The sequence below is a fragment of the Chionomys nivalis genome, chromosome 7 (assembly GCF_950005125.1).
Source record: "Chionomys nivalis chromosome 7, mChiNiv1.1, whole genome shotgun sequence".
In the NCBI taxonomy this organism is placed as follows: domain Eukaryota; kingdom Metazoa; phylum Chordata; class Mammalia; order Rodentia; family Cricetidae; genus Chionomys; species Chionomys nivalis.
The window spans coordinates 81,702,002-81,719,266 of NC_080092.1; the positions used below are offsets into that span (position 1 = coordinate 81,702,002).

General features: G+C 46.4%; 1 protein-coding gene across 1 annotated transcript in view; it reads left to right on the forward strand.

The window, feature by feature from the left end:
- The first annotated feature begins 235 nt into the window (after positions 1-235).
- Dhx8 (DEAH-box helicase 8) overlaps positions 236-17,265 on the forward strand; it is a 32,948-nt gene continuing 15,918 nt past the window's right edge. The window contains exons 1-14 of the mRNA XM_057775107.1: positions 236-415; positions 2,885-2,970; positions 3,698-3,770; positions 4,156-4,241; positions 5,890-5,999; positions 6,376-6,771; positions 7,910-8,054; positions 8,146-8,349; positions 9,165-9,252; positions 10,479-10,576; positions 12,531-12,678; positions 15,450-15,631; positions 16,521-16,715; positions 17,001-17,186. Of these exons, the coding sequence (XP_057631090.1) occupies positions 268-415; positions 2,885-2,970; positions 3,698-3,770; positions 4,156-4,241; positions 5,890-5,999; positions 6,376-6,771; positions 7,910-8,054; positions 8,146-8,349; positions 9,165-9,252; positions 10,479-10,576; positions 12,531-12,678; positions 15,450-15,631; positions 16,521-16,715; positions 17,001-17,186 (2,145 nt within the window). The 5' untranslated portion in view covers positions 236-267. The remainder of the gene's footprint in view (positions 416-2,884; positions 2,971-3,697; positions 3,771-4,155; positions 4,242-5,889; positions 6,000-6,375; positions 6,772-7,909; positions 8,055-8,145; positions 8,350-9,164; positions 9,253-10,478; positions 10,577-12,530; positions 12,679-15,449; positions 15,632-16,520; positions 16,716-17,000; positions 17,187-17,265) is intronic.

Below are 17,265 nucleotides of genomic sequence, written 5' to 3' on the forward strand. Positions count from 1 at the left end.
CCTCTGCTGACGCAGTGCGGAAGCGCGCGGAGCGTGAACGTTAAGGAGAAAGTCCTCTCGCCCGGTAGAGGGCGCCATGCAACGTCCGGCGTAACTCAGCGTGTGTGGCCCTTCTATGAGGACTTCCGGTCTGGTCTCGCTGATTCGTGCTGTAGCGCTCAACATTCTTCAAACCACAGTAAACAAGAGACGTGCGCCGACCCGGAAGTGGAAACTCTTGCTTCACATTCTGGCCGACCGGAAGGAGACAGAAGGGAAGTTGTAGCCATGGCTGTGGCCGTGGCTACTGCCGGGGTCCTGATGGGCTCGGAGCCCGGCCCCGCGGAAGAGCTCGCTAAACTCGAGTACCTGTCTTTGGTGTCGAAAGTTTGCACGGAGCTGGACAATCACTTGGGCATCAACGACAAGGATCTGGGTGAGCTGAAGGAGCTCCCTCTGGCCTTTGAGTTTGGGGTCGAGGGAGGCAAGAGAAAAGTGGTTGACGGCTGTGTGTTTGTCATCGGGACCTTGGGCTCCGGGAACCTGCGACAGTGGCCTCTGCCTGAGAGCCCTCCAGACCGAACTGTCAGAAACCGTTTCTCAGAGCTGCCAGTGAAGGCTGGGGCGACCATGGTTTTTCAGCTCTGGGTGGTTTGGTTATACGGCTTTAACAATAGCTGCAGCAGCCCCCGTGAAGATTTTAGTGGCGATTATGGCTGATATTTTCTAGAAGCTCACGAGATATTTTGGGTAGCTCTCCATCTGCATTATCTTGTTAGGTCATCGCTACCCTGAGGCAGTAGTCAGCGTTTGTGCCGTGAGCTGTGTTCTTGACTATTCTCATATTCTTGTCTGTCAAACACCTGTTATTGCTTTGGAGCAAACTATGACTAGGGAACCCAAACAGAAATTAAGAGAGGGTGTGTTTGTGAGTCAGGAGCATGTGGGGAGCAATTCCATTTGATAGGGGCAGGGTTGCTTCATTTCTTACAGGAGAAAATGGTTGCGGATGGACGAAGATTTAGACATGGGTGGTAGAAATATGAGTAAAAGGTGTCACCTGGTTTTTATTCTTAAATATTTTTTCCTTTATGTAGTTGGGTGTTTTGTCTGCACGTGTGTCTGTGCATCAAATGGGTGCCTGGGGCCTACAGAGGCCAGAAGAGTGTTTCAGATCCCCTGGGACTGGAATTACAGACAGCTGTGGGCCAGCTTGTGGGTACTGGGAATAGAACCTGTGAGCCTTCTCTCTAGACCCAAGTATTTTATTTTATTTCATTTTGTTTTGTTTTATGTGCATGAGTGTTTTGTCTGAATGTATGTCTGTGTGTCAACTGCATGCATGGAGCCCACAGAGGCTATGGATGTCTTGAAACTGGAGTTACAAATTGGTGTGAGCTGTTATGTGGATTCTGGAAATCAAACCAAGGTCCTTTGGAAGAGCACACCTCATTTTCATAAGGGCTCCATCTAACTGCTGGGCCATCCCCACAGCCCTGGTTTTCCTGTAATTTACTGTCTTTATTTTGATGTCTATCCCTGATGCAGTCCTTTGTCTTGGGACAGAAGAACCTTGAATGGGAACTCTCTGAACTCACATTCTGGCCTGGTAGCAAGCATGTTTTTGCTGTTTCTTCTCCCTAGCTTATTTTCAGCTACTAGCAGAGATCCCTTCTCTCACTGTTTCTCTGACCCCCATGCTTGACCTAAAATGTATGGATTTCATCCCCTCTCCTAGCAGCTGCCAGGAGCTTCAGCTTGCTTGTCCTGTTGTTTGCTTCCAAACACTAATAGATTTTTTTCTTGAGCTTCAAAAACTAAATAAAAGTAGTTTCTTGGGACTGGAGAAATGGCTCAGTGGCTAAGAGCAGGGGCCACTCTTCCAAAGGGCATGAGTTAGATTCTGACACCCATACCCATGTGGTGGCTCACAGCTGTTGTAACTCCAGTCACAGAGGATCAGCACCCTCTTTGGCTTCTACAGGCACCAGGCGTGATTGTGGTATACATGCAGGCAAAACACCCATCTTAGTTAGGGTTTCCATTGCTGTGAAGAGACACCATGACCACAGCAACTCTTTAAAAAACATTGAATTGGGTGGCTTGCAGTTCAGAGATTCAGTCCATTAATGTCATGGTGGGACATGGTGGTGTGCAGGCAGACATGGTGCTGGAGAGGGAACTGAGAGTTCTATGTCTTGTCCAGGCAAGAGGAAGTGAATTGAGACACTGGGTGTTATCTTGAGCTTATATGAGACCTCAAAGCCCACCTCCACAGTGATACATCCTCCAACAAGACCGCAACTCCAACAAGGCCGCACCTCCTAATAGTGTTTCCTATTTGGGGGCCATTTTCTTTCAAATTGCAACACCCATGCACATAAATTATTTTTTAAAAAATTGATTTTTTTTTTGCACTAAGTAGATTATAGGGTTTTTTGTTGTTGTTGTTGTTGTTGTTTTTTCGAGACAGGGTTTCTCTGTGGCTTTGGAGCCTGTCCTGGAACTAGCTCTGTAGTCCAGGCTGGTCTCGAACTCACAGAGATCCACCTGCCTCTGCTTCCCAAGTGCTGGGATTAAAGGCGTGCGCCACCATCGCCCGGCTAGATTATAGTTTTTTAAGGCTATTGGGTAACCTGGTTAGTTTTTTTTCGTTTTGTTTTGTTTTGTTTTTGTTTTTTGAGACAGGGTTTCTCTGTAGCTTTGGAGCCTGTCCTGAAACTAGCTCTTGTAGACCAGGCTGGCCTCGAACTCACAGAGATCCATCTGCCTCTGCCTCCAGAGTGCTGGGATTAAAGGCGTGCACCATCATTGCCCTACTAACCTGATTAGTTTTTAACATACTTGAAACAATCTCTAGATGGAGTCCCCATTTTTAATTCCTTTAAATTTTTCTCATTTACAGCTGAGTTCGTGATAAGTCTTGCCGAGAAAAATACCACCTTCGATACTTTTAAATCTTCTCTGGTCAAAAATGGAGCAGAATTCACAGTATGTATATCTGAAGACTCTGTTGTTTTTTTTTTCCTTTTTGTTTTGGTGTTGCTATTGAATTTAAATTTTGATAGGACTAAAGGATTTCAGGTAGGAAGGGGACAGTTTGTACATACCAGTTAAACAAGCCGTCAATGTGTAATGTGCCGTGCTGGCGAGGGAGCCGGGTTTCCAGTGTGGCTTTTCTAGGATGCGGTAGGATTTCCATCATGAAGTCTCTGCGGATGTTTATGCTCTTGTTCTGTGCTCAGGAAGTCAGGAACGAGAGGTGTCGGAGGCAGTTTTAAAAGATGGGAAATTAAATGGTCTCTGGGTGTGATCTAAGCCAATGGTTCTCAGCCTTCTGGCCACTGCGACCCTTTAATACAGCTCCTCATGTTGTGAGGACCCCAGCCATAAAATGATTTCTGTTGCTGCTTCAAAACTGTAATTGTGCTTCTGCTATGAATTGCAATGCCTGTGTTTTCTGATGGTCTTAGCTGACCCCTGTGAAAGTGCTGTTTGCCCGCAAAGGGGTTGTGACCCCTAGGTTGAGAACCACTGGTCTAAGTTATTACTCTGGCTTCATGCTATCCCAGGGTGGCCTTCCGTGCTGTCTTGCTGTAGTCAGCTCAGTTCAAGTGCACAAGCACCCTTGCCTGGAGCATATCCTTTGCCTTCCCCTGTGCACTTCACCACTGATCCAGAGGATGACGTCTCTGTCTTGTGCTTCTTTTCTTCAAAGGATTCTCTTATTAGCAACCTGTTGCGTCTCATCCAAACCATGCGGCCTCCGGCAAAGCCTTCTACTAGCAAAGGTGAGCAGGGTTCTCAGCTGAGCTGAGCCTCACAGGGTCTGGAAGGCGACTACCCTGTAAATTGCACTTTGCCCTCTGTTGCTAAGCAAGGGAATGGTCTAGTTAGATTCTGAGACATTCAAATGAGGACTGACATGCCCCTCCCCTCCGTGGTGGGCACAGAGCTTGTAGAGGCTTTCAGTTCCTGGATTCAGAGAATTAAATTGTTTCTAGTAATTTTGTGATTACTATGTAGCAAAATGCTATTTGTTTTTTAATTTGATAAAATTGAATGATGAAGTTATTTTATTAACCTGTAATACTATTAAGTATGTCTCTCTTTTTTTAATCTCTCTCTCTCTCTCTTTTTTTTTTTTAACATTTTCATGCTCCTTAATGAACTAAGATCCAGTTGTTAAACCCAAAACTGAAAAGGAAAAGCTGAAGGAACTCTTCCCTGTCCTTTGCCAGCCAGACAACCCTTCAGTGCGGGTACGGATGCTATTTGGGGAATGTCTGCCCTAGTGTGCGTTCTGTTCCTTTTCATCTCCTTAGCGACTGTATGAATTTTAACTTTGTCTGCTGTATGTTTTTCCGGGTAAGACCATGAAAGGGTCCAGAGAATGATAGTTAGGGGCCGTGAGCTTGGGGACTCGGGGAAGCAGTGGTGTCGGGGAGCAGTGGTGTGGGATATGAAAAGACTTAAGATTCTCACAAAGGTGCCCAGTGTAAAAATTAGAAAATTTTTTCTCTGTTGCATATTAAAAGATGTAATTTTTGAAATGTTTTCATTTGTAATATTTTTCTTTTAGGCTAGGTGTGCTGGTGAATCCCTTTAATTTTAGCATTTGGGAGGTAGACAAGGATCTCTCTGAGTCCAAGGCCAGCCTGGTTTATATATCAAGTTCCAGGAGAGCCAGGGCTACAGAGAGAGACTGTGTCCAAAAAAATAAAAATGAATAAATAAATTTTAGAATTTCCTGAGTACCTATTAATCTCAGAGATTTGAGGAGAAAAACCACCGACCCAAAGCATCACCAAATTAATTAAAGCAAGCTTTTTTATTGGTGTACCTGGACTGCCTCTCCCTAAGTCAAGATCTAAGAGGTCAGCATTGTTCGTGGAGAAGATAGGTTTTTGTAGTTTTTGGTAGGGGTTTCCAAATGGGGAGATTTGGCAGGCAGATAGGTGTGGTTACAGAAGCAGACCATAACAGAGTAGTCATAATAGTTACAACTACCTCCTGAAACAAAGGCACAGCTGCAAGGTGATCAGAACAGCTTTTTGAAACAAAGACATGATTGCCATCCCTGGAACAGGCAGTATAGAGCCATATGTAGTTATAAGTGGGACATAGCCCAGTCCTTAAGAAACAGAGATTTAATCATAAACAGGAATGGACCTAGCTTGTCTTTAATATAAGAAGGCTTTTAAGCCCAAGATGGAGGCAGGCTGGTTCATCATACCTGCTGTGTGCCACGTACTACTCTAAGTACCGAGTAAGCAACAGTAAAGAGAACAGATAAGATTTTCTGCCTTTTTGCAGATTATATGCTGTTTTGGGAGGGAGAGTAGGAAATTAGCATGTAAGTAGTGGGAAAGAGAGATGGGCAGTAAACAAGTGGGTGTCATTATACTTTAAAGGGGGCTGGCTCCATAACCCCAGGTACCAAGATCTGATGCTCAGGTTCCTCAGACAGAATGACATATAGCATCCTTGCATCCATCCTCTTACATGCTTTACATCATTTCTAGACCACCCAGTATAATGTAAGCAGTATGTAAGTATTGCCTAGGGAGTCAAGGAAACCTGTAAATACACAATTGGCTGAGTCCAGGATATTGTCAGCACAGAGGGCTGATAATCTGTGTCACAGTGGATAGTAGTAAGAACTGTGGAAAGTAATTAAACGGGGAGTGCAGAAAGAATGTTGCTTTTGAAAAGTTTTGATGTCTGGAGCTGGAGAGATGGCTCGGCGGGTAAAGGTGCTTGCCACCACGCTTGACAACCCAAGTTTGATCCCCGGACCCACGTCGTGTTGGATGGAGAGAAGTGACTTCCACACTGCAGGCTAGTGATTGACAGTGGGCAGATTGTTTCTTCTTCTTCTCATTCCTTTGCTGATCTCTGACCTTGAAGACCATGCTGGATGAGGAAGATGTGAAAGTCGCTGTGGATGTCTTGAAAGAGCTGGAAGCTTTAATGCCCAGTGCAGCAGGCCAAGAGAAACAAAGAGACACTGAGCACAGGTTTGTCCCTTGTATCCTCATCCTGTTCATTTGCATATTTAGTAGGCTATGACAGTTGAATTTCATGGACTTGTTAAGCAAACCCTGGGGCAAGTGTGTAGATTCTCAGCTGGCTATGCACTAGAGTGGGTTTTCATTGCTCCATGCTAAAAAGGTGTTCAGAAGTTAGAAACCGGAGCCGAAGGAGGCCAACGCTGTCTGTGATCTGAGTCCTGACTGACCTGTCGGGATGTGGTGGTCGTTGAAATGTCTGTCCAGGTCAGCAGTTAGAGGGTGCCCAGCTTACACACAGTGGTGCTGTGCTGGGTGCTCGGGGATGCAGAGGTGATAAATTGGGTTGATTTATTTTTCAGACAGGTTCATGTTGATTTATTAGGGACAGGACAAAGAAGAAGAAGAGGAGTCGGAGCCGAGACCGCGACAGAGACCGGGACAGAGACCGAGACAAGGACCGAGAGCGAGACAGAGACCGAGACAGAGAGCGAGATAGAGATAGAGACCATAAGCGGAGACACCGGTCCCGCTCTCGGTCACATTCCAGGACCCGGGAGAGGACTAAGGGGAAGTCTAGATACCGGTCCAGGAGCAGAAGTCAGAGTCCCTTCAAAGATCGGAAGGATCGGGAAAAGTATGGGGAGAGGAATATGGACAGATGGCGGGACAAGCATGTGGACCGTCCTCCCCCTGAAGAGCCTGCCATTGGGGACATTTACAATGGCAAAGTGACCAGCATCATGCAGTTTGGTTGCTTTGTGCAGCTGGAGGGCCTAAGGTAATGGTTGGTACTCTTTCATATCAGTGACGGCAAAATGTCTTTTACTGCTAAGAAGCTATGCACGGTTATACTTTAGCTATTCAGGTATACCAGCATTCTTAGAAAGTTTTCCTTTTAAAAAAAAATTGTATTTTATTTTTGAGATGGAGTCTGGCTATCCTGGCTGTCCTAGAATTCTCTGTATAGACCAAGGTGACCTCAGGCTCACAGAGATCCACTTATCTCTGCCTCCCAGTTGCTGGGATTAAAGGTCTGCGCCACAGTGCCCAGCCTTTCTGTTGACTTTGGGTTTGCTTTTGTTTGTTTTGTGGTGCTGTGCTTCACGTTTAAGGCCTTGAGTATATTAGACAAGTTCCCTGCCACATTCTTAGCCTTAGATTCTTTTTTGATTTTGAAATATCCCAGAGCCATTTATCCCTTCCTCTGCCGTCAGGAGATCTGCCCTTTACTGGTTGTGACAGTTGAGAATTGATCTCTCCCTTCCCCCTCAGTCAGTATCTTTTCTTTGGGAGGGTGGTAATGGCTTTTTTATGTGGATGCTGGGGATCCAGACTCGGGTCCTCGTGCCTGTGCTGCAAGCCCTTCACCAACTGGGCCATCTCCTTTATCTTTTTGAGACAAAGTCTCGTCATCATAGACAGTGGATGCAGCCTCAGGCTTACTGTGTATCCCAGGCTGAACTGTAACTCATGGTCTCCTGCCTCGCCTGCTAGTGCAAAGGTTTCAGGCCTGTGAAGACTTGTGCCGTTCCAGTAGGAGTAGATGAAGTGCTGATCTAAGTAATCCTTATCAGTTAAAAATCGGGAGTCAGATATCAGGGTAAGAACCTGAAAGATCAGAGAGTCAGAGGACCAGCTGCTTCCTACCTCTTATTCCTCGTCCAAAAAGGCCGAGATCCTCTCTCAGCCCCACTTTTCTACATCCTGTGTCTTCTGTCCTCTCTCTATAGTCCTCCAAACCTCTATGGTTAGCTAATGACTAGCTCCGCCCTCTGACTCTAAGCAAGCTTTATTTGTCAGAACACTATCAAAATAACACACAACAAGTTGAAGTTAGGGGACAGGTTTGTTTAGACATTCTTGCTTGATAACTGTTTTGCTATATGTAATCTTACAACTGACTGACTTTCTCTCAGGAAGCGGTGGGAAGGCCTCGTGCACATCTCTGAGCTCCGACGGGAAGGCCGGGTGGCCAATGTGGCTGATGTTGTGAGCAAAGGCCAGAGGGTGAAGGTCAAAGTATTGTCCTTCACTGGGACGAAGACCAGCCTGAGCATGAAGGTAGGTGATGTGTTCAGGCTGTTTCCACAGCTGCTGGCCTGGGGTGTGTCGGAAGACAGCGCATGAACAGCACCTTTGTTACTGGCTCTAGGATGTGGATCAAGAGACAGGAGAGGATCTAAACCCAAATCGACGTCGAAATCTTGTCGGGGAGACCAATGAAGAGACGTCAATGCGGAACCCTGACAGACCCACCCACCTCTCGCTCGTCAGTGCGCCTGAAGTAGAAGATGATTCACTGGAGCGCAAGCGGCTCACCCGGATCTCTGACCCAGAGAAGTGGGAAATCAAACAGGTTGGGGCTCAGAGGCACTCAGCATGTAGTATGGGGGTTAGGAGTGTGGGCCTAGACACGGCAGCCCGTGGTGGCTTCTGTCCACTTACTAGTTACGTGAGCTGAGTCATTGCACCTAGTGTGCCTTAGTGCCCCTGATCTGTCCATCAGGGCCAGTGGTGGTGGTGTAAAGTGAGCAGAGTTCAAACTTAGTGCTTTTCTGTGGTAATTGTTATTTTCCTCTTTCTGCAGTGAGCAGTAGAGTGAGGCTATGTCAAGCCCTGTGTAGCACCAGGGCTGCAAAGACAGTATTTCATGGTTCCTGTAGGGAACTCATTGTCCAGTACGGCAGAGAGAGTGTTAAATGAGTAACTGTAGGGCTATGTGCCAGATGACCAATGTGTGCTTGTGCCAATAAGAGGAGGCCTGGCAACCCTTCCTGGGGACAATACCCCTGGGCACCATGTCTTGCTGTTCCCTGGGGATGGATGTGTGCCTCATTCTTTTTCTTTTTAATATTTATTTATTATGTATACAATATTCTGTCTGTGTGTATGCCTGAAGGCCAGAAGAGGGCGCCAGACCTCTTTACAGATGGTTGTGAGCCACCATGTGGTTGCTGGGAATTGAACTCAGGACCTTTGGAAGAGCAGGCAATGCTCTTAACCACTGAGCCATCTCTCCAGCCCCCTGTGTGCCTCATTCTTGACTCTGACATGCTGTTCCAGGAGAAGCAGTTTGTTTCCCTGTGTGAAGTCTCTGAGCTAACACTGAGAAAGAGCCTTGCTCCTAGGCTCAGATCTTAGTTACAAGTCCTGCCTTCTGTCCTTCCCCAGATGATCGCTGCCAACGTGCTTTCCAAAGAAGAGTTTCCAGACTTCGATGAGGAGACCGGCATTCTCCCTAAGGTGGACGATGAGGAAGGTAATCTGCTGCTTGAATTGGCCGGGCGAGGGCTGGGGAGGCTGGCTGGCAAGCTGTGTCACTCTGTAGAGTGGGCTCTTTATAGTTTACCCGAGGCGGTGTTTGTCTGGTCCCTGCAGCTCGCCACTCACCTGGATAGAGAGAGGCGTATGTTTAGGTTATCGGTGGACCTGTTGGGTTCTTTTACTTTTTGGGGATCCAGTACCTTTTTTCTTCTTTCTTTTTTCTTTTTTTTGACATAGGTTTTCTCTGTGTAACAGCCCCAGATATCCTGGAATTTGATCCGTAGACCAGACTGGCCTCGAACTCACTGAAATCCAGCTGCCTCTGCCTCCCAAGTGCTGGGATTAAAGCTGTGCACCACTATTGCCCAGCCCAGTACCATTTAAAAAAATATTTTTAAAAGGTTTTAAAATTTTTATTATATGTTTATATAGTTTTTGAGGCAGAGTCTCTCCATTATGTAGCTCTCTGGCTATCCTAGAACTTGCTAGGTAGACCAGGCTGACCTTGAACTCACAAAGATCCACCTGCCACCTGCTGAGAATAAAAATTCAGTGCTTGAGGAGGACAGCAGGGGGCAGCAGAGGGTGAGAACTCAGATCCACTGAAACTGGAGTTTCAGTGTTGTGAGTGCCATTTGGGTGCTGGGAATTGAACTCAGGACCTCTAGAAGTGCAGCCAGTGCTCTTAATCTCTGAGCCATCTGTCCAGTCCATGGTTTTTTTTGTTTTTTTTTTTGTTGTTGTTGTTTGTGTTTTTGTTTCACTGTGTTACCCTGACTGTCCTGGAACTTGTGTGTGTTATTATTATTTTTATGTGCATTGGTGTTGGCCAGCATGCATGTCTGTGTGAGGGTGTCAAACCCTGGACTTATAGACAGTTATGTGCTGCCATGTGGGTGCTGGGAATTGAACCCAGGTCCTCTGGAAGAGCAGTCAGTTGGGATTTTTTTGTTTTTGTTGTTGTTGTTACTGTTGCTGCTGCTGTTTTTTAATGTTCATTGGTGTTTTGCCAGCATGTGTGTCTGTGTGAGGGTGTCAGATCTTGGGAGTTACAGGAAGTTGTGAACTGCCATGTATTTGCTGGGAATTGAACCAGGTTCTCTCGAAGAGCAGCCAGTGCTCTTAACTACTGAGCCGTCTCCCCAGCCTGGAATTGTTTTAATGAAAATGATTGATTATTTCTGTCTTGTTTGTGGCTAATTCCTTTTGTTGGACTTTTAGATGAAGATCTTGAAATTGAGCTGGTTGAGGAGGAGCCTCCATTCCTGAGAGGGCACACAAAGCAGAGCATGGATATGAGCCCCATCAAAATTGTTAAGGTGAGAAGTGTTAAGTAAAAATAATGAGAGAGAGGCAGCTCCGCTGGTACAAGAAATCCAGTTAGGTCAAATCAAACCAAATCAAAATGCCCATCGTTTTATTAAGAATGACGCTCTCGGGTGGCAGAGTGCATGGCAGGGAGATAGGACAGCAGGGAGCCCATGCAGACCCGAAAACCACGTGTTTCTCCTCTAGGAGCCCACTTAATACCCTGTGGGATTGGTCCTGAATGAGGCACACCTCTATCCCCAAGGAACAGCAAGACCTGGTGCTGAAGGCATGGGCTCAGGGGTATTGTCCCCAGGGAAGGGTCAGGACCTGACAGGCTGGGATTTGGAGTCCAGACCAATACAACTCCTGGGCCTGGTGGCCGGGGTCTACGTCCCCAACTTAACCAGAAGAATGGGACTTTTTCCTGGAAATATCCACTGCCTTGTTTTCTTGAAGTAATAGTATCAGCATAATCAGGAGTCAGGCCGGCTGACTGGTAACCAGGGTCTGTGTCTTGTAAATGGAGAGGGGCTCAGCTCTGCTGCTTTGCCTGTTTTGCCTTTGTCTGCATACATTATTGCTTTTTGAGAGAAAGCAGAGATAAAGAGAAGTACTTGCTCTGCCATTATTGCTTCATTTAGGATTTAGGGCTTGCTTCTCTGGGACCCTGGAGGGCAGAACTGCAAAAATGCAAACCAGAATCCTCAAAAATTTTGGTGTGGAAAAGATTATCTTTTGAAAGTCTGCCAGCCCAGCAAGCCCATATAATGCTCATAATGGTGGTTTGTTTGCTCTCTGCGGAAAGCTCTTCGTCTGCAGCCCTGGTTGGCCTGGAGCTCGCAGATCTGTCCCTGCCTCTACCCTCAGGTGTGAGCCACCACGCGCGGCTGTGACTCCGTCGCGGCCTTCCTGTGCTGTCCTCGCACGCGCACACAGCTGCACGTTGGTGGCGGGGAACCCCCTGGCCTCTGCGGGAGCATGTCAAGAACCCGATGGTGAATTCTAGCTGGAACACGCACACCGGCCTGACTTTAGTTCTCAGGGTTATAGAGAACTTTCTATTCTTTCCCCCCGACTCCCACTCTTGTGTTTACATGTGTGTACATTGTGAGAGTACAGGCATGTGGCTCTATCACAGATCATGTGTGGAAGTTAGATGACAACTTGAGGTGACAGTTCTCGCCTTCCACCTTGTTTGAGAAGGGGTCTCTTGTTCACCATTGCGCACACCAGGCTAGCTCTCTTGTCTCTACTTCCCATTTCATTGTAGAAATGCTAGGATTACAAAGATGTACGCTGCTATGCCTGGCTTTGTGTGGGCTTGGGGTCTGAACTTGGGTCCTCACACTTGTGGGGCCTGCGCTTTACTCCCTGAGACGTCTCTCTAGTTTTCCTTTATTTATTTTGTTTTGTTTTTGAGTCAAGGTCTCACTACATAACCCTGGCTAGCGTGGTATTCCTTATGTTGCCAAGGATGGCCTCAAACTCCCAGGAATTCTCCTTCTCAGCCTCTGGAGTTCTAGGATCACAGCTATCTCTACAATACCTTGCTCCTGCCTTTTCTTTTGTCCTTTATGCATTTAAAAGTATCGTTCACTCTCTAAGGGTTCTCATTTTCAAGCTAAAATTTCTTCCACTGATTTTTAATTTTATTTGTGTGTGTTACAGATGTATCCATTACTTTCATGTGGCCTGAGACGTAGATGTGAACTTTATTCCTTCTCACGTTTTAAGTGACAGTAGCGTAGTCATCTGCCCTTTTCAGTATTTTGAGGCAGAGTCTCAATTATGTTGCCTTGGCTGGTCTGAAACTCACTGTGTAAACCAGTCTGGCCTCGAACTCAGATCTCCCCACCTCTATCTCCCAAGTGCTGGGATTAAAGGTGAACAGCACTCCATCGAGCTAAGCATCCACCTTTTCCTAGATTCTCAGTGTGTGTTTCCTTTTCCTCTTTGTTTCAGAACCCAGATGGCTCACTCTCCCAAGCTGCCATGATGCAGAGTGCCCTGGCCAAGGAAAGGCGGGAACTGAAGCAGGCCCAGAGGGAAGCTGAGATGGATTCTATACCCATGGGACTCAACAAACACTGGGTTGATCCCCTGCCTGATGGTAAGCCTCTGGAGTGTGGACCTTTTATAAAAGTAAATCTGGCGCTTTGTGTATGTATAAAACAGTTGACACTACACTTTGTGTGTATAAAACAGTTGATACTACAGATGCAAAGTGGAAGTTTAGCCCCAGTTTCTCTTTTACAGTGGAGCCTGTTCACAGGTGATTATTTTTAGCCAGGTGACCGTACACGCCTTTAATCTTTGAGGCCAGCCTGGTCTACAGAGGAAGTTTCAGGACAGTCAGGGCTAAATAGAGAAACACTGTATGGGGGGTGAGGGGTGGAGTTCAAGGCCATCTTCAACTACTTTGGGATAGTCTGGGTTATATTAGATCCAATCTCAAAAACAACAACGAAGAACAGAAAGATAATACAGTCTTTTGTATATATATGTGTGTTTGAGTGTTTGTATGAATGCCATGTGCATGTGGGTATCCTTGGAGTCCAGAAGGGGCAACGGATCTCCTTACACACAGTTGTAAGCCATCTAATATAGGTGTCAAGAACTGAACCTGGGGTGAGTTCCATCTTTCCAGCCCCTGTTTTGTTTTTGGCTTTAAAATGTGTATGGGTGTTGTGCCTGAATTGTTATCTCTGTGTACCTTGTGTGTGCCTGGTGCCCATGAAGGTCAGAGGAGGGCTTTGGATCCCCTGAGACTAGAGTTATAGATGATTGTGAACCACCATATGGGTGCTAGGAATCCAACTTGGGCCTCCTGTGTAGCAGTCAGTACCTGTAACCACTGCTAGCTCTCTATTTTAAGATAGTTTCATTATGTAGTTCTGGCTGGCTTTAAACTTACTGTGTAGCTCAGGCTAGTCCTAAATTTGCAACAGTCCTCCTGCTTTAGCCTCCTTTGTACTGGAATTGCAAGTATGAGCTGCCGTGACTGGCTAGAACCTAGTGTTTTATAGGGTCTTATAGAATATGTGGAGGCAGGGGAGTAGTAGCCCATGTTAATACTTTGCAGTAGACAAGACTTGAAGAAGTCTGTGGATGGAATATTGTGTTGTTCTGGGTGGTGAGGGATGAGGTGGGGTTGGCAGACCAGGACTTTGTAGATGGTATTAGGTATCTAGGCCAATCCTAAGTGCATCATGGAATGTAAAAGTCTTCTAAACATGAGGATGGCATGAGGAGTCGGGTTTCTATAAGATCATCAGAGGGCTCTGCAGGAGGAGTTGGGTAGGGCAAGAGTAGATGCTTCAGATAGAGTAGCAGGCTTTTATGATAGCGAGAGGAGAAATGAAGACCTGAACATGATGCTGTCAGAGAAGAGGAGTAAATTTGAGAAGGGTAGCTGTGGAATATGGGGGATGGGGAAGTAGCTTCTAGTTCTAATGTAAGTGCTGGAGTGAGTGATGGCCCCTTTGGGATAAGAGACTGATGAGAATCAGGTTTGAATCAGGTTTGTGGGGGAAAGGGTGTGATGGACTATGTCTCAGGTAGCCAAAGGACACCTTAGTTGAGTATGAGAATGCTCAGAAGAGGGGTCTGTGTTGTAGAGAGAATTTGGGCGTCTTAGCTTAACTTAGACAACCATTTAGATGGGAGAATAGATGAATCAACACGAGGAGCTAGAAATCTTCTGTTGGTTTTTGTTTGTTTGTAGTTTTTTTAATAAAATAAAAAGAAAATCTTCCAGAGCTTGGGAGATGTAAACTGCTTGCCTTGTCAGTACTTAGACCTAGTTTGAGCCCTGGAGCCCGTGTTAATGATGCTGGGCATGGTGGTGTGTGCTTGTAATCTCCGCACTGGGGAGACAGGTGACTCGGACTTGCTGGCCAACCAGCAGAGTGCACTTAGCTAGTTCCAAACTAGTAAAAGACCCCGTCTCAAGAGAAAAAAAAGTCATGGCGCCTGAAGGACCCCTGATCTTGTCCTCTAGGTTCCACAGACATGGACACATATATGTACATATACGTACATATTGGTACACATGTGTACCCTACAGCGACACGATGTCTTGTACATGCACACACACACAGAACCCTTCATTCTCTTGGAACAAGCTCCCTTCCCCTTTTACCCTTTACTGTGAGACTCCTTTGACCTCTTTCAGAGCTCACTGATTTGCTTTGTAGATTAAAGTAAGGTGTGTGAGTGTCTGTGTGTGTGTGTGTTCGTGTACGTGCACGTGGACGCATGTGTATGTTTTGAGAGGGGGTCTTACTCTGTGTCCCTATCTCAAATTTACATATATATAAACATTTAAAGATTTATTTTTTATTATTTTAAGTTATGTGTCTGTGTGTGGGTTTGTACCCACAGAGCTAGAGGTGCTGGACCCCCTGGTGCTGGTTACAGGTGGTTGTGAGCCACCCAGCTTGGGTGCTCGAGTCCTCTGGAGAGCACACAGAGCCGACTCTCCTGTCCCTGAGACTGAAGTATATAATGTTTTGGGTATTTTTGCCACCAAGTTCATAACAGTTTTGCATTTCTGAGTGAGCCACCCAAATTATTTTTATTGCTCATTCTTTTGTTCCCAATTCAAGCTACAAATTTTGGGGTAATCTTGAAAACTTTAAAGCAGGTGAAAACCCCAAGACAGCACACACCGTATGAAGCTCCCAGAGTGCAGCCCAAGAGAGCAGAGGTGTCAAGGGAAGGCAAAAAGGGAAAGAGGTCTTTGGGAGGGTTAAGAATGTTGTAGTTAGGTGGTGATGGCCGCATAGCTTTGGGGTATATTAGAAGGCCCTGAGCTAACACTTGGAAAAATGGCATGTAACAGTAGCTTGAGGCCAACACTCAGTTTGTTTTCCTTTCCAGCGGAGGGCAGGCAGATCGCTGCCAACATGCGGGGGATTGGGATGATGCCCAATGACATTCCCGAGTGGAAGAAGCATGCCTTTGGGGGCAACAAAGCCTCCTACGGGAAGAAGACCCAGATGTCAATCCTTGAACAGAGGGAGAGCCTGCCCATCTACAAACTGAAGGAACAGCTGGTGCAGGTGGGACGGGGTGTAGTGTTTACTAAGTGAGCTGTGTGTTGGGGTGTTAGAGCTCAAATCCCATCAAGCACTGCTCTGCCTAGGCTATGACCCAGATTCCTCATTATTAATGTGTGTATGATGTAGGGGCCAGGGCACATACCTCAAGGCATGTGTCCGGGGATGAGAGGACATTTTGTGGGTTGGATTTCTCCTACCTTTACATGGGTTCAAACTCAAGCTGTGTCAACCTTAAGCCACCAAACCATCTCACAGGCTCCTTATTCTGTATCCCAGGCTAGCCTCGAACTGATGATGAATCCATCCTCTTACCTCAGCCTTCCCAGTACTGTGATTACAGGTGTGAACCACCACACCTGCCTTAAAAAAAGAGTTTTTTTGTTTTGTTTTGTTTTTTTTAAGATGGGGTTTCATGTATTTTCCATCTGGTCTCAAGCTTTCTGAGGATGACCTTGAACTACTAACATTCCTGCCTTAGTTCTGGAATTATGGGCATGGCCCTCCACATAGTACTAGGGATCAAGCTGGTAAACAGTCTGCTAACTGAGCTACACACCATCCCCTCAGCCTTTCCTTTTGGTTTTTTGGACATCATCTCATACCATATCCCAGGCTGACTTAAAACCTACTGTGTATCCTAGGTTGGCCTCAAACTCAGATAGATTCCTCCTTCCTGCTTGGTGTTTTGCCTGCCTGTATGTCTGTACACTATGTGCCTGCCTGTTGTCTGCAGAAGTCAGAGAGCACTGGAACTACTGAGGGGCCACGTGGCTGCTGAGAATCAAACTCAGGTTCTTTACAAGAACAGCCAGTGCTCTTGATGACTGAGCCATCTCTCTAGCCCCTTTGGCAAATTTTAACAAGTATATTTATATTGTGCTGCTTTCAGGCTGTGCATGACAATCAGATCCTCATTGTAATTGGAGAGACAGGATCTGGGAAGACGACACAGATCACCCAGTACCTGGCGGAGGCAGGCTACACTTCAAGGGGCAAGATTGGGTGTACCCAGCCCAGAAGAGTAGCAGCCATGTCCGTGGCCAAAAGAGTATCGGAGGAGTTTGGTTGCTGTCTTGGTCAAGAGGTGAGTGATTGGAGAAGCTGCTGTGTGAATTCCAAAAGAAAAACAGAAAGGCCCAGATACCTTATCTATAAAATGAGAATGTTTTTACCTTTTTAGGTTTCTCCCAAAGGAGAGAGCTTTTCATCGTCATCAAGATATTCAGGGTCAAGTCCAGGGCAGGGCAGACTTTACTAGAGGAAACCACCGAGGTCTTGGCTAGTTCCTCTCTACTAGGAGTATGAGACCTGTCTGATGATTTCACAGAGGGACCCCATAGCTTAGGTTTCTTCTTCTGTCCTGCTGTAGGTGGGCTACACTATTCGATTTGAGGATTGCACCAGCCCAGAAACGGTCATCAAGTACATGACAGACGGCATGCTGCTGAGAGAGTGCCTGATTGACCCCGACCTCACTCAGTATGCCATCATCATGCTGGACGAGGCCCACGAGAGGACCATTCACACAGATGTCCTCTTTGGATTGTTGAAAAAGGTAGGCAGGTAAACCCCGGTTTCTGGGACTAGGATTTGAGTGCCCTCTGACGGTTCACATAGTCTTTTTTAGTAAACCA